Here is a 20,379-nt window from a genome sequence, read left to right as displayed (position 1 = left end):
CGCTGACTCTGGCAGTCCACAGCCTAGACCCCAGAGAGCAGTGCTGCGCCCGGCTGTACTGCCCGCCCACTCCTCTTGGAGCAGCTGCCAGCACGAGGGTATCAGGCTCAGTGCTGTGGCTGCCACCTGTCTTGCTGTCCCCGTTCTCTGCCTGCCAGTCAGGTCTCACCTGCCCTCCACCCAGTTAGTCTCTACTCATCACTTGGCTGTGACTGTCCAGTGAGGTGGATGCCCCCCACCAGGGGCAGTGCAGGCTGGGCACACTGGGGGTGGGATTGCCAGTGTCCTCACGTTCCCTCTGTCCTCCCAGGTTCTTTCTCAGCTCCAGCTGGGCCCAGATGCTGGAGAAACACTCTTCATGGCCGAGCAGCCGCCTCTGCCTGCCCCGCCTCTGCTGCCCTCCAGCCTCACCAATGGAGCCAACGTCCCCCCTGCCAAACCCACCCCTACACTCATTAAGGTGCGTGGGCAGCAGTGGGGCTGTGCTCCCCTGCCCCTGGGGGCCTGTAAGACTTCCACACACGTTCTTCGTGAGGTGTCAGGCTAGAGTCCTAAGACCGGGGATTTGTTCCCGTTCTCCTACCGTCCATCGTGCAGTTTGCATCACGGTTGTAGCCGCTGCTGATTAGCACTGCTTTAGCTCATTTGTTACTGGCACAGTCTCCTCCCCTAGCACAAGGGGCCTCAAGCCACCTCTTCCCCACGGGCCATGTCAGCTGGCCACCTCGCACCTGAGGTCTCTTCCTCAGTCCTTTATCACACTGTGTGGCTGTCCTTCTGTGCCACTCACTGGAGTAATCATGTCATGTAGGCCTTAGCCCGCCAGCCAGCTTCCTAGCCCACCCATCCTCACTGCTCTCTCCCTCCTTCACCTGCTACTTAGGCCGCCTGCTGAATCCTGCTTCTTCTTCCTCGTGGCCCGGGAGCCCCAGCCCATCACTGTCACTTATTCATGTTGTAGGGGACACTTCTGCCCCCACCTTCCTTTTGTTCCCCACTGCCACCTGGTCAAGACTCCAGCTGAGCTCGACATTGTTTTCTTCCCCTCCTTTGCTGTCCTACGCTCAGAAGTGTCCGAGTCCATGGTCCTCCTGTCCTCTCTGTATGACCTCCGTCCTGTGACCACTGGACCTTCTTGGTTGGCCTGGGCCCTCTGACCCTACATCCTTGCTTGTGCCATCTGGGAGCCACTGGGGCACATACGGGGCACAAACAGTTTTGGAGCCACATGCTAGGCCCAGATTGCCCCTGTGCGACTCTGAGTCCATTTGTTCCTTTTCAAGTTGACTCAACAGCTCTGCCTAGGCAGGGTCTAGGGAGGTCTGTACGGCACCATCTCTGTGACCTGCCCCATCTGGCCCAGCCCATGTGCCACAGGGCCAGCTGTAGTTTAGCCTGCTGTTGGGGTCACACTGTACTTGGGGTCCTGGTAGCATCTGGGCCTGAACCTCTGTTTGATTGATTTCTCTCAAGACCATGCCCAGCCCCATGATTACCTGGGACCCCTCTGGGTACCAAGGAGCCCCTGCTCCTATAGGGCACATCCAAGGAGTGGGGGTGTGGGCTGGCAGGCACTTGTGCAGGGCATGTGGGGTGCTCACTCCACCCTTGTGCCCTCAGCAAAGCCAACCCAAGTCTGCCAGTGAGAAGGTGCAGCGCAGCAAGAAGGCCAAGGAGCTGAAGCCCAAGGTGAAGAAGCTCAAGTACCACCAGTACATCCCCCCGGACCAGAAGCAGGACAAGGGGGCGCCCACCATGGACTCTTCCTATGCCAAGATCCTGCAGCAGCAACAGCTCTTCCTGCAGCTACAAATCCTCAACCAGCAGCAGCAGCAGCACTACAACTACCAGACAATCCTGCCCGCACCGCCCAAGTAGGAGCTGGGGGCAGTGGGCACAGCGAGCACCCTTGGCAGGGCCCCGGTGCCCCCGGGCACCACTCCAGCAGGCTCACAGCCGCCTTTCTGTCCTCTCAGGCCAGCAGGGGAGGCTCTGGGAAGCAGCGGGACCCCCCCAGTGCGCAGCTTGTCTACCACCAACGGCTGCACCAGCGTAAGCACCTCGGGGCCCTCGGGGCTGGCCCGCCAGAACAGTGCCCCTCTCTCTGGAAAGCCAGGAGCCCTGCCAGCCAACCTGGATGACATGAAGGTAGGTGGCATTCCCTGGTGCTAGAAGATTGAGCCTTGCTGCCTGCCCCTCTCACAGCAGCCAGCTGCTATTAGGCTAAGAAGGCAGGCAGCCCAAACTGTGTAGGGCAGGCCCAGAGGGTCTCCACGCTCTGGTCTGCAGTGCTAGGGTCCTGGGGCCCCTGTGCCAAGGCTGGCCTGCCTGTGGTCGCTGTCAACATTGCGACTGCCTGGCCAGGACTGTCCTGTCCTTGGGATATGCTAGGAGTTGTATCCTGGGGCCTCAGACTGGACCCAGCCCAGTGCGTGGCCCGTTTTCTCGGCCCCAATTGGAAGTGTGACAGCCTCGGCCTTGACAGTCCAGCCAGTGAAGCACAAGGCACAGTGCTAGGGGCTGAGTTTCTGTTGAGGTGAGGATGGTAAGAGGGAGGATGCAGGTGGTGCTGGAGGCAGGCTCACCTGGCTGGGGTCAATGGAGGACTCCGAGAGGTGCGGCCAATGAGGCGCTGGGCGCTGCACCCTTGTCAGTCTGGCTGTGCTCTGGACCCCTGCAGGTGGCGGAGCTGAAGCAGGAGCTGAAGTTGCGGTCCCTGCCCGTCTCCGGCACCAAGACCGAGCTGATCGAGCGCCTGCGTGCCTACCAGGACCAAGTGGGCCCTGTTTCCGGGGCACCCAAGGCTCCTGCTGCCTCCTCCCTGCTGTCCAAGGCCAGTGAGGTGGTGGTAGCCTTCCCAGCGGCCCGGCTGAGCACGGGGCCAGCCCTGGTGACCACTGGCCTGGCCCCGGCCGAGGTGGTGGTGGCCACGGTGACCAGCAACGGTGTGGTGAAGTTTGGCAGCACAGGCTCCACGCCCCCCGTGTCTCCTACACCCTCGGAGCGCTCGCTGCTCAGCACGGGTGACGAGAACTCCACGCCGGGTGACGCCTTCGGGGAGACAGTGACATCACCCTTGACGCAGCTCACGCTACAGCCGTCACCACTGCAAGTGCTGGTGAAAGAGGAAGCCACGGCACGGGAGCCCGAGGGCCTGGACAAGGACCAGATGCTGCAGGAGAAGGACCGGCAGATCGAGGCGCTGACGCGCATGCTCCGGCAAAAGCAGAGGCTGGTGGAGCTGCTCCGGCTGCAGCTGGAGCGAGAGAAGCGCGCGCAGCAGCCCGGCGCCCCAGTGAAGCAGGAAGGCGGCCCCTCCAGCTGCCCGCTCAGCCGCCACCCCCCTGCCACCACGCGTCCTTTCAGTCCCGGCCTGGCCGCCCCCACCGCCGGCCATGGAGACGTAGTGGTGGTGAAGCAGGAGGCCTCGCCGCCTGAGCCTGCACCTGGACCACAGCTGCTCCTGGGCGCACAGACTGGGGGCCTCCTCCCGGGGGTCACCCCACCCTCCCTTGTCACCGACGCCACAGGGACCCACCTCGTCCTCACCATGACCAACAAGAAGGCAGACAGCCCTGGCCTGCCCGGCGGGAGCCCCCTGCAGGTAGCTGGAGCACAGGAGGGCATTGGGGTTGGTTTCATAAACCTGGCGCAGGGTACTGGGGCAGGAGAGTGAAGGGACAGGGCTGCTACAGCCCCCAGGAGCCACCACCCCCAGGGCCACTGAGCCCGAGCATTTCTGCACTGGGCAGAGGCTGGACCTTCACCACTGCTCCATAGGTCCGCCACGGGAGGGCTAGAGGTCCCCTGCTGTGAAGCTCAAGAGGCTCCCCTCAGAGGCCAGCTGTCTCTGCTGTCACCACCTTCACTGCTCAAGCCAAAGGGGAGGCTCCTGGGCAGAGACGTACAGGAGCTGGCTTCCTCCCTCGGAAGAGGGGGCTGCTGAGCAGCCTTGGGTAGAAGAGGCCAGGGCTTTCGGGGCAGCATCTGTGCAAGGCTGCCCGCCCGAGCCTGCAGTGCCTGTCCCTTCCACAAGCCACGTTCTGAACACTGCAGCCTCTTACCTCCTGCTGCGCTGCATCCTCAAGCCCGGCCCCTTGTCTCCCACCCAGCCTCTGTCCCGGCCAGGCTCACCCGCCCCTGCGGTCCTGGAGCCTCCACTGCAGACCACCTTTGGGGCGCCTGCTTCTCTGCTGAAGAAGGAGCCTCCAGGCTACAAGGAGGCTGTGACCCAGCAGCCCAAGCAACAGGTGACAGAGAAGTGTGCGGCAGGGTGGGACAGGCCACCCACTGCGGGCCTGGGTTTATAGAGTCTCATTGTTTTAAACTTGTCTCCCAGGAAAGTGGCTGTTCAAGCCAGCAGATGGATGACCTGTTCGACATTCTGATTCAGAGTGGAGGTAAAGCCCGGCTCCCTGGCATCTCCTGCCTGCTTCTGTCCTTCTGTACTCAGGTGTCTGCAGTCTGGTTGAGTGGTGGCCCTCAGTGGCTCTGTCATAGGTGCTGCGCAGCAGTGATGGGGTCCTGGGAGGGTGGCCTCGTGGGAGTGCAGGTCTGAGTGGGCAGAGGCACAAACAGGATCAAGTCAGGAAGCCGCCACCACAGCCAGGGCCCAAGGGCCTGGAGCAGACATTTGCTGTGACACAGTGGCCACCTGTAGGCAGAAGCAAGGCACTGGTGGAGGCCAGGGGTGAGCTTGGCCTCCTGCTGGGGGTGGTGAGGGAAGAACAGCCACAGACAGATCCAGGGCTCTGGCCTGAGGCTCCAGATGAAGGTGATGGTGGAGGCGACTGTGGGCTGACGTAGGTGTTTGGGAGTTGGCAGCGAGCTTCTCTATGAGGCTCGGGGGAGCAGGGGACCCGTGACAGCCTGAGCTTTGTGGAAGATAGGGCAGGCTGCAGAGGCCAAGTATTGGGCAGCACAGAGGCCGCCAGAGCCTGTTCTTGCAGTAGGGAGCCCCGCCCGAGACCCACTGCCACCTCCTGCTTGCTAATTAGCCCTGCCTGCACAGTGGCTGAGGGAGGCCACGCGGCATGGGTGTGATGGGGGTCTGTGCAGCCTGCCGCGAGGAGGTGCTGAGCGCAGGACAGAAAGGCAGAGCTCTGAGCCCGGAACTGTGTCTCGGCAAGGGCTATTTAAAATGCTGGAGCTACAGCTGCTGTCCCTGGAGGTCAGAGCTTAAGCCCTAGGAAGCTTTTCTGGCTACTGGTGGAGCCTCGTGTTTTGGGCATGGGGGACCCAAGGCTAGGCTGCTCATGGATGGTGCACACTCAGGTGAGGCCTGTACGAGCCTCAGGAGAGGTGGCTGTCCTTGAACTGCCCCTTCTAAGGGATAGCAGATGAGTGCTGCCTGTCCCCAAAGGGACACTAAGGAATGCCCAAGAACATCCAAGGACAGTGAGAGAGGGTGACTGGAGGGACAGAACAGGTGGGCTGGGTTCCTCCTGGAGTAGCCACAGGGGCAGTGATGGGCATAGGCCTGGTGCTGTCTGGCTCAGTATGTGTCACTCCACCTTCAGATGCATTTAGTGGCATTAGGGACACTCATGTTGTGCAACTACTCATTGCAAACTGAAGCCATCTATTAAAAACGCACCACGGTGCTCCTTCCCCAGCCCTGTACCCGCTTCCTGTCTGATCTAAGCTCGGAATGTGAGCACACAGCATGTCTTCTGATGCCCAGCTGATTTCACGGAGTATGATGGCTCCGAATTCATCTATCTGTCCCACTTGGGCACTTGGGTTGCTCTGCATTGTGTTGAACAGTGCTGCTGTCACAAGTGCCCACCTCGTGAAGACCTTTCATTTCTTTCGGGAACTTACCCAGAAATGAGATTGCTGGATCTTACATTAGGGTTTTGAGGAGTCAACTGTTGTGTTCCAAAGTGGCCATGCCATTTTATAGTTACTGACAGCATGTGGAGGGTACTGGGTCCCTGGAGGTGTACCTGGGACTGATTCCTGATGGAACCTCATGCATGGTCCATCTCCGACTGCTCAGTGCCAGCACCCCCAGCCCTGGCCTGTACTTTTTGAAACCAGATCTTGCTGTATCACCCAGGCTGGTAGCTAGGGGCGGGTATGAGGTGGCATCATCTTGGTTTTCATCTTCTTTCCTGTGTTGACCAGAGATGTTCATCTTTTCATGTGCTGTTGGCCATCTGCATCTCTTGGAGAAAGTCAAATTCCATGCCCACACTTGAATCAGGTTTTTTTGTTACTGAGTTCATTTTTGAGTACATTCCTCACTAAACACATGACTCCATCAGAAACCTTTCCACTCTTGACACGCTATTTTTGGTGTTACGGCTAAAAAATTAATAGAAAGCTAGCATGAAGATTTTCTTCTAAGTGTCCCAGTTTTTGTACCTGTGTCTCAGTCTGACCCAGTGTATGTGTCCCTATGGGGTAAGGGAAGGGTCCGCCATCATTCTTTTCATGTGTTCTGGCCTGGTTTCTGACAACATTCACTGTCACTTGGCAGAAATTTCAGCAGATTTCAAGGAGCCACCATCTCTACCCGGGAAGGAGAAGATGCCCTCTGCAGCAGCCTGTGGGTCCCCTCTGGCAGCACAGCCATCGCCTGCCACTGAGCTCCCTCAGGCCGCACCACCTCCACCCGGCTCGCCCACGCTCCCGGGGCGCCTGGAGGACTTCCTAGAGAGCAGCACGGGGCTGCCCCTACTGACTGGTGGCCACGAGGGCCCGGAGCCCCTGTCCCTCATTGATGATCTCCACAGCCAGATGCTAAGCAGCTCTGCCATCCTGGACCACCCCCCGTCACCCATGGACACCTCAGAATTGCACTTTGCCCCTGAGCCCAGCAGCAGTATGGGCCTGGACCTGGCTGATGGCCACCTGGACAGCATGGATTGGCTGGAGCTCTCGTCAGGGGGTCCTGTGCTCAGCCTGGCACCCCTCAGCACCGCCGCACCCAGCCTCTTCTCCACGGACTTCCTGGACGGCCATGACCTGCAGCTCCACTGGGACTCCTGCTTGTAGCTCGCCAGAGACTGGGCTGGGCGGGGGCCAGCATGGCTCTGGGAGGCCACGGGCCTCGACAATCACAGTCTCCGCTTGGCTGGGGCTGCTGCAACCAGGGTGGAGGCGAAGCTGCCATGCCGCAGCTTGGGTCTCTGCCAGGGCTTTGGAGGCCTGGCTGGGGCTATTTCAATTTGACCTCCTTTTGTGAGGTCAGAGGTGCACTGTGGGGTGGTGGCGGCACCCAGGCTTTCTGTCATTTATTGTTTTGGTATAGCGTGACCCATTAGAGGTTGGTGGCAACACTTTCCTGTACAGGTGTATATACTTCTATATATCAACGTACAATACTCATATATTTTGGGGGCACAGTTCCCCCAGCCTGCTTTCACATACAGAAGGGCTGGATGCAGGGTCACCTTGAGCTGTGCCACGGGGCCTGGCCCCACCCCCACCCCCCACGTGTGTTCAACATGCACCCTGTCACACCGCCTGTGCTCACGCCCTGCTGCCCGGCTCCCTTGTGCCACAAGGGCAGAGGGCTTTCCTGGCCCTCCAGCTGGGGGTTCCTCAGCTGCCCCATCCATCCCTGCCTCACTGTAGCCAACTTGGCCCTGGAGCACGTGAGGCCCGTCCTGGACTGCTCATGGGGCAGAAGGGATGGAGTCACCAGACCAGTGCCGCGACAAAGGTGGGAACTGTGTGAACTTTTTAAAATAAAAACAGAAACACTGACTTGTCAGGCCATCTTATTCCATCTACAGGAGGGAGGACTGTGCCAAGGTGGCAGTCCTGGGGCACCCCTGCAGCTGAAGCCCACATGGTGACCCTAAACCTGCCTTCCCATGGGGCTGATTCAGAACACAGGAACCAGGATGGTCCAGAACAGAGGACCTGCTGGCAGCTGAACAGAGGTCAAGGCATTTTCTCAAAGTGTTTATTTACACCCCCTTGACACCCCTTCCTGAGCAAAGATCAACCAGGGCAGCCTCCCACCCTTCTCCAGGTTTTTGGTTCATACAAATTGCAGTGGGCTGCTGGCACTTACTTTGGGACCCAGGGGGGACCGAGTCCTCACCCCGACCCCACCCCAGGGAAAGGATGCTAGCCTGGACACCCACCTTCAGCCCCAGCCAACAGGAAAAGCCCTAAACCAGTGCCATCCCCTGTGCCACACAGCTTTTGAGACAGGTGCCACCTGGGAAGCCAGTGGGCTCTGAGGTATGGGCACAGTGGAGTGGCTGCAGGACCATCACCCGTCGATGTCCCAGCTGAAAAGGTGGTGTTTCACCAGCATGTCCTGAACACCCTCCTTCAGGGGCTGCTTCTCTTCCTGCACGAAGGACAGCTCTCAGGGGAGGCTGGTAGTGCCACCCCTTGGGGCTACGCTACCCTCCTGGGAAAAGCATGCACCCACCTCTCTCTTGGCAGGGAGCTCCCAGTCCTGGGAGAGGCTGAAGGCAAAGCAGCAGAGGACGCTGTGGGGGGGAAGGCTGGTCATGGGCTGCACACCTGTGCCACCGCCCAGCCCTGAGCCATGCCAGGTCCTCACCGGAGCTCACACTTGATCTGGACCCAGCCGGGGCTGCGCAGGAAGGACCAGGGCTGGTACCACTTCTCCACAGTGGCCAGGCTGGAGCACAGGACCTCCAGCCACAGGTGCAGCACCTGTTCACTGGGAACAAGGCTGGGTGGGAGGGCTGTGTGGGGTCTCACCCGCTCAGCCTGCACGCTTGCATCAGCTCCCAGGTTCCCCCAGTGGAGGCCGGGGCACCTGCCCTATACCTACTTAAGCCCCACACAGATCAGCGACCGCAGCTTGACATCCATCTGTGCATGGACTGCATCGTGAGTCACGTTCACGGACTGCACAGCCTGGGAGGGCACAGCTGTCACTGGGGTGCCCTGCTGGCCAGCAGTCTTGAGGGGCTGCCAGAATGACCCTGCTTACCCGGTACAGCAGCTCCTCTGGGGTCAGGACTTTGCCATCCTCATCCAGCCTGAGGGGAACAAAGCTGTGTCATGCACGCGGGCACTGCTCCCATATGGGCGCCGGTGCAGCGGTGTCATTACCTGTAGGTCTTACAGAGCACGAGGCGGGAATACACCGAGTCGAAGTCTCTCTCAACCTCCCGACCTGCAGCCTGCGGGCGGACAGGAGACCATGTGAGTGTGGAACGGGGAGCGCACACGCCGCCCTGTGAGCGCCACCTGGCTGGGCCAGTGTCTAGCCGCTCACCTCCTCAATAAACAGCCAGGGGTGGCAGGCGCCTCCAAGCAGGGATGGCTTCTTTAGTCCATGTTCAAACAGGGCCTTTAGGGCTGGGCAGAGGGTCCCTCGCACAAGGTCTGTGACCCCCTCCGTCACAGAGTCATCCCCCGCGATGGAGTACTGGTGGAGGAAGGGGCCGGAGGAGCACCAGTCCCATGCCCATGGCCCAGTGGGGGGATGTCCCTGCCCTGCCCACCTCTCACCTCTTTGCTCCGTTCATCCAGGACTTCTACAAACTTGGCTGGAAACCAGCCTGTGTGAAGAGCAGGCCATGAGGGGCAGCTACTGGCCCTCCCAACCCTTGTCTCCAAGGGTGACGCAGAACCTGGGGCTGTGCGTCTGTCTGCAAGCCCAGAGCTCCTCCCCAGGCCAGGGTGGGGGAAGGGCAGGGCTCACCCCGCAGGCCGTTCAGCTCGCCCACCCAGCAGTGCTCATCCTTCTGAGACACGATCTGTGCAGGAGAGGAGGACGGGCTCAGGCGCCTGCGCACATCAGGTCCTCAGCACCCAGCGGGCCAAGACCCCATTTCTCAGAAGCAGAGCTCAGCAACAAGCATGCCTGTGTGTGTGCGAAGCCCTCCGCATACCGTGATGATGTCATTCTTGCGGAAGCCTAGCTCGTCGTCATCATGTCTCTCAAAGTCCAGGAGGGCTTTGGCCCGGCGCCGGTGGCTGCGTGAACAGGCCACATAGTTCTCATGGTCCCGCTGGTGGCTCTCCATGCTGTAATCAGGAGTCAGCTCCTGCCAAAGAGAACAACAGTGATGTGAACAGGCCAAGTGTGGTGGCCGTAGGAGGATCACAGGCAGGAGGTCCACAAGTTTGAACCCCAGATGGGCAACTTGGCAAGACCTGGTCTCAAAATAAATAATACATGGACAGCAAGGACTGCTGGAAGGGAAGAAGCTTAGGCCCCAGGGATGGGCTGGGGAGCTCCCCACTCACTATGCTACAGTTTTTGGGGTCCGTGCACTGGAAATGATGTGCCACACGCAGGATGGCTTCTCGGAGGTCGGCCACCAGTTCTGTCTGCTTTATATTCTTGGCCTTGAGGGCCTCCAGGTCATCCTCCCCTAGGGGCACAGAGAAGCTACCTAGCTGGCCCTGCCCAGCCCCAGAGCTGGGAGGGCAGCTGTGCCCGGCACTTACCAAAGAGCAGGGAGGAGATGGTGGACTTCCTCCGCTGCGTCCGGCGCCGGACCACCTGCAGCAGGGACAGTAGCTCAGCAGGCCCCTACTCGTGTCTCTAAGTGCCCTCTGCCCACAGAATGTGGGCCAGGCCCTCCCACTGGCTGCAAGGGACTCTGGGTATGGGGCACATGGAGGCACAGTACAGGCCAGGGCCCAACGCCTCCATAGCCCACTCCCTCCGACACCCATGTTCAATGCACCTGAGAAAGGGTGGTAGTGGCACTGGTCCCCAGAAGCTGGCCCTGGTCTGCAATGAGGTAAGCAAGGTGCTTGCGGCGCTGGGTCTCCACAGCTACATCCGAGAGGGAGCCAGCCAGCTGCATGGCCGCCCCCAGCAGCAGCTCTGCATCTTCAATCTGTGTCGGGATGTCTGACAGCGTGTTGAAGATGGATGCCGAGTTCTCAGACTGGATCAGCTCCTCCTCCTGGGTGGTGAGGGAGCGCATATCATCCTCGGATGCCAGTGCCCTCTACTCTGGGAGACACCCCACCCCACATGCATGGTCCACACAGTGGGGATCCTGCAAGTACCTTGAGACACAGCATGCCCAGGGCCATCTGGAACAACACCAGGGAGCCCTCGTAGAAAAACAGGTCCCAGATGCGCAACAGCAGCTTGATATGCACAACGCTGGCGAACGCCGTGAGGAACCAGTGCAGTGTGATCAGGGACAGCTCTGTGGACAGGCATGGGAGTCACTGGGGCTGGGGCTTGGGCTCAGGCAGTTGGCCAGAGCCAGCGTGGGCAGAACAGGGGACACCTCCCCAAGAGCAGTGGAATGGGAGGATGAGAAGGGTTGGAAAGAGATCAGGAAGTCTAGGGAGCGAGAGTAACAGCAGGTACCATCATGCAGGGTCCAAGGATCTGGGTGCAGAGAAGGTGCTGTGGGCCTCACCGATGTCGTGCTCCTGCAGCAGCTTGTCCAAGCGAGGCAGGTACTGCACGATGAGGTGGCGCAGGACTCGCTGGTCAGTCTGGACACCCAGCAACGTGGTGCTGAAGTAGGAGGCAGGAAGCAGGTCCTCAATGATGGCACACATCATCCAGAAGGCATCTTCCTCCTCCAGGAACAGCAGGAGGCAGGCAGCTACCTGGCCAAGCAAGAGCACAAGGGGCTTCTACCCAAGTCTTGGTAAGTAAACCCAGTGCTGGGGGGCAACCAATCAGGAAGAACAGCTCGGGGACCCCAGAGAATCTTGGGTTCAACCTGACAGAAGCAGCAGCTGCCAAGCCCTCGTTGGGGACTCCCAAGGTCACCCCACCTCCCATCCTCCACTCAGGAGGGAAGAATCATAAGGCACCACGGAGGAACCCCCCGGGTATGCTGGGCCGGCTCTCACCATGCCCGTGCCCTGGCAGTAGCCGATCTCCGGATAAAGCCAGGCTAGTGCCCGGAGGACTCTACGCAGTCGAGGCACGCCGATGCTGTTCACAGTGGCGAAGCAGGCATTGCTGGGCATGGTGCGGAGCAAGTCCTTCTCGATCTTTGGGAGCCAGGCCACCCCACAGGAAGGCCCCATGAGACTGGTGCCCGGGAGGGAGGCAAGCCCCAGAATAAAAGTTCCTTATGCTCCACATCAAGGGCCCCACCTCAGGATTCTGTCGGTCACTGGGAACCTCGTGCCTGGCCCACCGTGTCCGGCCCGAGGGCTGGACCTGCTGTAAGTCTACTGTTCCTCACTTAGACCATCTGTCCTGTCTCCCCACACACTGGGCCCTTTGGACAGTTCTCCCTGTGACTGACGAGGAACCAGACGAGCAAGTCTCCTCCACTAACATGCATGTGTGAGAGGGCTCCCGGGCCAGCCGAACAGACCAGCCAGAGGACACCTTCCTCCTGGGGGCCACACATGGTCTCTCCCGACCAGTCCCTCAGCTGCCCTGTGTCACCTGCTTGGCAGCGATGGTCTCGTCATTGGAGCTGTTCTTCACAGTCTCACGGTAGGAGAGCTCTGAGTTCTTCTTCTTCTGCAGAGCCCCAGAGAGCCGCATCCACAGCTAAGGAAAGAAGCCACATGTGCACTGTTTTTCTTGAGACCCTGGGCCCAGGCCAGGGCGCTCCAGACCACTGTGAGTCCCTGTGGCACCTCACCTGTGGCCTCATGCTGTGTGGGATGCCAGCCAGCACAAGGGAGCGCAGCTTCTCAGAGCGTGGCAGGGAGACAGCAATCTTGTCCCAGGTGAGGTCACCGACGTCATGGTTGTGGGTAAACTCCAGGTGGGCCTGCCACCGCAGCCTCTGTGGGGGGTCCTCCACCAGGGCCATGCCCAGAAGTGGGCCAGACCCGGGCTCAGCACCTGCTGCCATAGGAGAGCAATGTGAGGACAACAGGCCCCACACCATGTCCCCCTTAGACCCTGCAGCAGCCCAGGGCTCCCAACAGGTAGGCCAGGGGCTACCACAAAACCCAGCCCACAGGGCCACTTCGTGGGAACTCCACATGCTAAGCTCTCCCTCCGCAGACACCCAGGTTTCTGGAACACCACCTCTACTGTCCACCTCAGAGCCGCCTCCCCCAGACCCCACACTGAAGCCGCTGCAAACGCAGTGGGTCCTGCATCATACCACAGCCCCTCCTCTGGGTCGTGGCAAGGCCTTCACAGCAGTGACCCATCATCCACAACACTGGATCATGTCACTGCTCAGAACCCGCTTGTGACTGCTCTCAGACTCAAAACCAAAGTCCTTCCAGCCTCCCTCCACACCCACCCTCTCAGCCCTGTCAGTCACTGGGAACCTCATGCCTGGCCCACTGTATGCCAGGCCCGGCCCAAGGCGAATCTCCCCGCACTGCCCCGTCCTCATCTCCTACCACTGTTCTCTTGCTTCCTCCGTTTCAACATGGGGCTTCATCTGGTCTACTGCACTGTGCCTAGAACCATCTTCCTGGAGCTGTCTGCCCTCATAATGGGAGCTCTATGTCATCAAGAGCCAAGGCCCTGGGACACAGCCAGGAAAGGACCCTAACCCACTGGCTTCCTGAGGTACTGAACTTATGAAAATGCAGTGGCCTTGCAGTGCCCAGCAACCTGTGTATGCTTAGTCCACACAGCTGTCTTCCCACCGATCCATGCCCTCAGCCCCGGGTTTAGAAACAGTCACTTCAAGGACTTTCCAACAGAAAGGCACAAATCTTAAGTGCACTTTCTGACCAGCAACAGGAAAGAAACTAGATGTGAAATTGCTTCTGGGTGATGCTGGGTGCTGTGGACTCTACCAATCCATCCAGATCCAGTTCCTACCACCTTGGGAAGTTCCCTAGGTCCCTTTCAACCTCTACATTTCACTTCCACCTGCCAGGAGTCAGAAGAACATGGAAAGCCCATGTTAGAAGTAGAAATGTGAACAGCCTGAAGGCGAAGGTGAAAGTGACTGCTCCAGTCACAGCTGCGGCCCGAGGAGAGGGCACCCTGGTCTGGGCCCCGGCCCAGGCAGGGCCCACCTGCACTAAGATGGTTGGACATGCTGGACTGGAGGCCAGGTGCAGCTGGTAGCAAGTGTAGCTCGGGAACCTTCACCATCACAGGAAGTGCTCAGCATAATGTGCACGTGCAAGTGCTGCACACCAGACCTGCACACACAGGACCTAAGGGGAATACGCTAGTGTGTCAGCAGTAGGGCTGGGGTTAATTTTGTTTCAGTCTTTATCCTGCTAAAGTTCTGTATTTTTCTACTTCTCTCCAGTGAATATTATTGCTTTTATTATCAGATAAAAATTAATATAATTTAATCTCACAACAATCAGAGGGTGCACACATAATCTCAGCACATGGAGGCGAAGGCAGGAATGAGTTCCAGGTCAGCCTGAGCTACAAAGTGAATTTAAGGCCAGCCTGAAGTGCATAGCAAGACTTCACCTCAAAAAAACAAAAATACAGGGAAGTAACTCAGCAGCACAGCACCTGCCTGGCTAGCACAAGGCCCTGAGTTCAATTCCCAACACCAAAAAAAAAAAAAAAAAGAGGCCACAGATGGACACAGAAGTACACAACTGAAAGACCAGCACTCTGAGGAGCGGAGACAGGAAGGCCACAAATTCGAGCCCAGCCTGGGCAGCTTAGCAAGACTATCTCAAAAATTTTGAAGGCTGGGCAGGGTGAGGATGGGGGTTAGGAAGAGCCCTGGGTGCAACCCCTCATACCACACACCACAAAAGGCCCCACCAAGGTTTTCACATACTATGCTTACGACAGCATAATGCACCCAGTAGGCTTTTGTCCTGAGGGCTGGAGCAGTGAGAGTCGGGACTGGACAGGCCACGTGTGGAGTTCAGTCACAGAAGTGGGAGTTCTTAAGGATATCAGCAAGACGTCACGAGGCTCAATCTTACCTTCCTTGTCCACACGGAAGCCAAACTCATCATAGCAGAACTCGGATTGCTCTGCCAACTCTTCCTTCTAGAAACAGGGTAGAAGAAAGGCGTCTGTGCCCCAGCCTGGGGCACAGTTTCTAAATGCTGCTGCCCCATCATGGCTAACTGCTAAAATTCCACCCAGACCAAAGGCCACCTTTTCATAAAGCCTGCCTTGGCCATTGTCCCAGTACAGGGTGACCACAACCTCTGAACTTTCTTGTCCCTTTCCTTGTTTTTTTTCAGAGTTTAAAGACTGTTAATATCAAGTCAAAAAGCCATGTTGTATCTTAGTGTCCCCACAGTACTCTTCCTCCCAGTCGCTGACTCACAGGCTCATGAAGCTACGATGCCACCTCTGCTGGGGAACACAGTGGAGGTGGCCGCCCCGCCCTGATGACCTGTCAAGGGCCCCTCCACCCCACCGCACAGAAGCCCGCAGGCTGTGCCTGCTGCACCAACGCCATACCTGAGCAGACTTGGCCAGGATCTCCTGGGGCCATATGCTTGGAGTCAGCGCTGAGAAGGGGCCACTGACAGAATGTATGTGGTCTCCTATGACCAAAGAAAGGAGAACGATCAAGAACACGCAGAGGCAAAATTCAAGGCAAGCCCCGCCCTCCTGCAGTTGTGCACAGGAGGGCAGAAGAATGGGACGGAAGGAAATGCCTAGAAAGGAGCACACTTCTGCAGCAAGAGGGGCGGCAGGTTACAGAACCTCATCAGACTCAGTCTGCTGGCCACCTCCTCTGCTGCCTCGTAAGAGGTGACGATATGGGCAGTGTGGAGACCTGAACAGTGTCTCGGTGACCGTGCCTGACCTGGGATCAGCACGCTTTCCCTCTGTTTGGGTGCTGGGCATGGCAACAAGCCTGTTCCCCACCAACGTCGTGCTTCACCTGACATGGTACTGAGCTGCCCACAGGTCCTGCAGAGCCAGGCTTAGATCGTTACTATCCCGACCTCCGGCAGCTGGAAAGCACCCCAGGCTTCATCTGCACCACAAACATCTGCCTGTGAGGACAGCAAAAGACAACATCATTGCACAGCTTGGTCCCAGAGGGCAAGGCTGTCATACTGCACTGCTTTGCTAGCCTAGCAGTTGACAGGGATGAGAGAGAGGAAAAATCAAGCTCTGCCCTCTTAAAATTGTACCATTTTTCTTTTTTCATTGTGGAGTCTTCCTAAGAGGATGGAAGGGATAGGGAGAAGAAATCTGAAAAACAACTCTTCACTGCTAATATTCTGTCAGGATGCCCTGGCCTCATCCCCTGCTTGCTAAGAAGCAGAACCAGACACAGACTTCCAAACAGTGTTCTTCAGGAGAAAAGGAGCCCAGCCCAGCCACCACCCATGCCTCGGGGACACGTTTTCCCTGAGCCACAATCTGTGCACTCACTCAGCACAGCTCTGCCTCTGGGAAGCACCTCCCCTGCCCTCCGCACCAGAAGTCTGCTTGACCATATTTTTTTTCCTTCTCCTTTTGTGAGAGGATCTTGCCTAGTTGCTCAGGCTTCACTTGAACTTCTGTGCTCAAGTGACCCTCCTGCCTCAGCCTCCTAAGTGCTCCTGTTACTTTTTCTCTAAGGTGCTGGTGACAGAACCCAGGGCCTTTGCAGTGAGCTAAATCCTCACCCTTACTTCTTATTTTAAGAGAGGGTATTGCTAAGTTACTAAATTGCCCAGACTGGGCCTGAATTTTCAATCCTGCCTCAGTTCCCCGGAGTGCTGGGGCTACAGGTGTGTACCGCCAAGCTCAGGTCTGAGCTAGAAGTTTTAAAAATCACCTGTTGCCATTCAATCCTCAACACATTTTGAAGTTCATATCTTTGTCCTTTGCAAGAGAAAATGAGCCTAGAAGAGACTATTACATGGCTCTGTGGCAGACCCCTGTGCTGTCACAGCACCATGCAGCCTCACAGGGCCACCAGCTGGACAAGGTCAGAAGGCGCCTTGTGTGGCTATCTTACCCTCTAATGCTGAGAGCCCTGGGACCACTTATTGTTGAGCAAGTGACCACCAGCAGTCTAGGGTAGAGTGGCTTTAGCGCTCACCTTCTGCAGGGACAAAAAGGGAAGAGGCCTCCAGTCAGACCTGGACTCCACTCCCACCCAGCACTTGCTGACTGCCGCTGGTCACAACCCTGGGCAAGTTCACATCACTTCTTTGAATCTCAATTTTCTTACCCAAAAATGAAATAACACCTCTGCTTTACCAAAATTATCAAACCGAGATAATATGGTTTGTGTCTAGTTGTTCCCCTAAAGCCTCATGCAAGTTATGGGGCAGATGCAGCTGGAGGAGCAGAGTGGCTTTAGGGGCGGGCCCGAGGGGTGCGGCCAGAGACGTGCAAACAGTTAAACTGGCTAGCCTGTGCTTGCTTGGAGATGTGGAGAGGGTCATCCTGGACACGGCAGCACCCCAGCCTCTCTGCCAGTGTCTTGAAACCTTCAGTAACTGTGAACTAAATAAACTTTTCCTTCCCTCATTTTCAGTGTCGGGTATTTGTCCCAGCAACAAGAAAAGAGTAACTAACACAGGGAGACTTAGGCAATTCATAGTCCTATGATGGCTAGAAAGTTACTGCCTGTTAGCATCTGGGCCTCTACATTGTGTACTGAAAGCTACTGCATTAAACCACAGGCAACTGCTCATATTCATCTGTCAAAACCTGTATCTGGCTCAACAGAACACATCCAAGTTGAGATCATGAGAAAGACCCCACATTACTGATGACGCTGACGGTGAGGATTTGCTTGTTGCTTCTAGAAGGACAGAGTAAAAACACCAAGGGAAAGAGGGTACCTGAAATGGAAGCAGGTAACTACATGCGGCCATGGGGGTGGGGCTGAAGGGGCTGGAAGACACTCTCAACATGCAGCTCCCTTGTCCTGACCTTGCAGCTCCCACTCAGGCAACACTCAGCAAACAATGACTGAGCGCTCTGGGAGCCAGGAATGGTTCTGAAGGCTGAGGTACAAGAGTAAAAAGAAGAGCAGGCTGGTACACTGTACAAAGAACCAACAGGAAGCAGAAAAACAGATGGTGGCCACTGCAATGGTAGGAGAGAAACAAGGCAAGAAAGAAGTATGGGGTGCACCGGAATAGAGCAGCTAAATATATCCATCACAAGAAGCCCTTTGAGGACAAGGTGACAACTACGCGCAGACCAAAGGAAGCAGGGATGGAGTTCCCAGCTTGTGGGGGAGGGCCAGGAGGAGGAACAGCAAGTACAGGGCCTTTTTAGAGCATGTGTGGCAGCTGGACATGGCAGCCAAGGGCCTGCAGGTTGCTGAGGCCTGAGGCTGTGGGGAAAGAGTGGAAGAGCAGGAGGCGCTATTCTTCACGGCCTACAAGGTTCAACCCTACACAGACATAAACACTCATGTCCTCCACAAGCTGCCCCTAATTCTCCCAACAGAGGCCACATATGATATTGCTAAGCTGGGCAGGCAGGTTTTTCCTGCCTCTGGTTGCTACAGAAACCTTTAGGAATGCAGCCAGGAAGTTGGCAGAAATAGTCAGAGCTATCTGCCACATCATCATAGCTGGCCTCCTGTTGTTACAGGGGTGAGGCAAAAACTTCAGAAAGCTAGGACTAAGGCAGGCACTTTTGAGGTGTGCAGAAGGAAATTTTAAGAAATGGACATGGGGGCCCTGGGAGATAGCTTGGCAGTCTAAGTGCCTGCCTGGCAAGCTCAAGGACCTGGGTTCAATCCCTAGTACCACATCCTGTGCCAGCCATCAAAACCGTGTGTGGTGGGGAGGCTGAGACAGTAAGATCACTGAGTCCAAGCTTCATAATGAGACCCTATACCAAATAAATAAAAGATGTTTATAAAAATTAAGGAAACGAGGGCCAGGAGATGGCTCAGTGGAATAAGCACTTCCCTGGCAAGCGCAAGGGCCTGAGTTCAATCCCCGGTTCTGCCCTCGCAAAGAAAAATTAAAGAAAAAGAAAGAAAGAAAGGGAGGGAGGGAGGGAGGGAGATGCTTAGGGCCAGCCTGATAGCTCAGCAGACTAAAGCGCCTGCTTAAGCAGAGCACAGCGGCAGGGTTCAATCCCTAGCATGCCGTGCCAGCCCCGCCCACAGGGCAAGCTGAGACTGGGCCTGGTGGTGTGAGCCTGTAATCTCAGTGCTTGGGAGGCTGAAAACAGGAGAATCACTATGAGTCCGATATATGCAGTGAGACTCTGAAGACCCTGTCCTAAATACAGAAAAAAGAAAGAACAAAGAAATGGACATGCTTAAAGGTGCCAGTCCTCCAGTACGTTCCTATTTGCCAATCCTGCCATTTCTGCTAACAGTGTGCTCACAATACAAAGGTTGGATTATCAGTATAAACTCACAGGTATGCTTGCAAGTACACAGGAGGAGAAAGGTCCTGTCCATTTCCTGTAATCTCGTGTGGTCAGGATAGGACCCTGCATACTCCCTTATTTTCCTGAGATAGGTTCTGCTAGGTAGCTCAAGATGGCCTTGAACTTGCAATACTACCTCAGCCTCCCAAGTGCTGGAGGCACAAGCAAATGCCACCACACCTGGCTTCTTGCTGCCTGCCTGACCTAAAGCCCTGGCTCCTGTGCTCTCTTAGGGTTTCACAGGAATCTGGCAGGAAACATAAAGGCCTTCATAAGCAGCGCAAGACAGCTGCTGCGATCCTAAAGACACTTCTCTGTGAGTAGATGGGGACAGTGAACTCTACTGAGAGGAGAGAGGATCCCAGAGCTAGGAGCTGAGAAAGGCTGATGTCAGAGATCAGTGCGCTGCTACAGGTGCTAAATATTAAATCACACAATACATCCTTAAATGGAATCTGAGACTTTAAAAAAAAGTTGAAAAAGTATGAAAGTACTTTCTTTTCAAAGTGAAGGTACAAAACTGTGGTCTCTCTTCCTGGCTTTTCTCCTTGGCTTCTAGCCCGCATCACACCTATACACTTCTGTGCCTCGTTCACACTCTGAGGTGTTCCAGGGCAGTCAGACCCCTGCCAATTTCCCCAGCCGCCTTCCCCTGGACTCTGTCCTCCCAGCTGCTTCTTACTGCCCACAGGGCAAATGAATCCCACCACCTGCTGTGCACCTGTTGCAGTCCCACCAGCACTCCGGGGATAGGGCCGTTCTCTGACAAAACAAGATCTGACGTGGTCAGTCCGTCCACTCTACAAGCCTCCCTCACCAGCCACAGCCACCCTTCTCTTCCACCCACTCCCAATGTGCTGCACTCACTACTTCTAATTCTTTTGGTCCCATCTGCCAGACTCATCATACTAAGATTCTATCCAAATGAGAGCTTATCATAGACACCACAGGTGGCCAGCCTCTGAGATGGCTCCAAGTACCCTACATCTAATATTGATATCCACATCCTAGCACAAACCCACTCTACCCTGAAATGCAGCTAACAGGTGTGGCCAAAACACTGTGGCTGCTCTGACTGTATATGGTATGTGGTACTGTGGCTTCCCCGTGGGCTCATCTACCACTTGCTCTGGAACAAGTCAGGAACCCAAGGAGCCCCAGAAGTAGGCACTGACTTTTGCCCACCACAGCAGTGAGCCAGCTTGGAAGTGACCCTGCGG

The 20,379-nt window shown here is 56.8% G+C and overlaps 2 protein-coding genes across 5 annotated transcripts in view; one reads left to right on the top strand and one right to left on the bottom strand.

Annotated features, from left to right (window-relative positions):
• The window catches only part of Mkl1 (megakaryoblastic leukemia (translocation) 1), a 95,146-nt gene extending 87,430 nt beyond the window's left edge, over positions 1-7,716 (top strand). Inside the window, exons 7-13 of the mRNA XM_012515466.2 lie at positions 311-460; positions 1,621-1,874; positions 1,977-2,148; positions 2,681-3,604; positions 4,113-4,250; positions 4,340-4,400; positions 6,485-7,716. Coding sequence (XP_012370920.2) covers positions 311-460; positions 1,621-1,874; positions 1,977-2,148; positions 2,681-3,604; positions 4,113-4,250; positions 4,340-4,400; positions 6,485-7,002 — 2,217 coding nt within the window. The 3' untranslated portion in view covers positions 7,003-7,716. The remainder of the gene's footprint in view (positions 1-310; positions 461-1,620; positions 1,875-1,976; positions 2,149-2,680; positions 3,605-4,112; positions 4,251-4,339; positions 4,401-6,484) is intronic.
• A 174-nt stretch (positions 7,717-7,890) lies between these two features.
• Sgsm3 (small G protein signaling modulator 3) lies at positions 7,891-15,808 on the bottom strand. 4 transcript variants are annotated; one of them, XM_023718900.1, is made up of 21 exons: positions 15,696-15,808; positions 15,266-15,351; positions 14,776-14,842; positions 12,537-12,745; positions 12,335-12,442; positions 11,785-11,928; positions 11,340-11,535; positions 10,975-11,120; positions 10,644-10,868; positions 10,402-10,456; positions 10,198-10,325; positions 9,840-9,995; positions 9,650-9,704; positions 9,457-9,506; positions 9,221-9,373; positions 9,055-9,125; positions 8,933-8,981; positions 8,771-8,856; positions 8,534-8,656; positions 8,399-8,459; positions 7,891-8,314 (listed from the first exon to the last, which is right to left on the bottom strand). In XM_023718900.1, exons 1-21 carry the CDS (start codon positions 15,700-15,702, stop codon positions 8,234-8,236), a joined length of 2,256 nt encoding a protein of 751 aa, XP_023574668.1. In that variant the 5' UTR covers positions 15,703-15,808; the 3' UTR covers positions 7,891-8,233. The 4 variants fall into 4 exon arrangements, with proteins under 4 accessions (XP_023574668.1, XP_023574669.1, XP_023574670.1 ...); XM_023718901.1 differs by having other exon boundaries at positions 12,537-12,742; XM_023718902.1 differs by lacking the exons at positions 14,776-14,842; positions 15,266-15,351; positions 15,696-15,808 and adding an exon at positions 14,625-14,727.
• Positions 15,809-20,379: the final 4,571 nt, after the last annotated feature.

The sequence above is a fragment of the Octodon degus genome, unplaced genomic scaffold (assembly GCF_000260255.1).
Source record: "Octodon degus isolate 3935 unplaced genomic scaffold, OctDeg1.0 scaffold00064, whole genome shotgun sequence".
Classification (NCBI taxonomy): Eukaryota; Metazoa; Chordata; class Mammalia; order Rodentia; family Octodontidae; genus Octodon; species Octodon degus.
The sequence above is the reverse complement of the archived record's forward strand: the minus strand, read 5'-3'. Positions and strand labels throughout refer to the sequence as shown.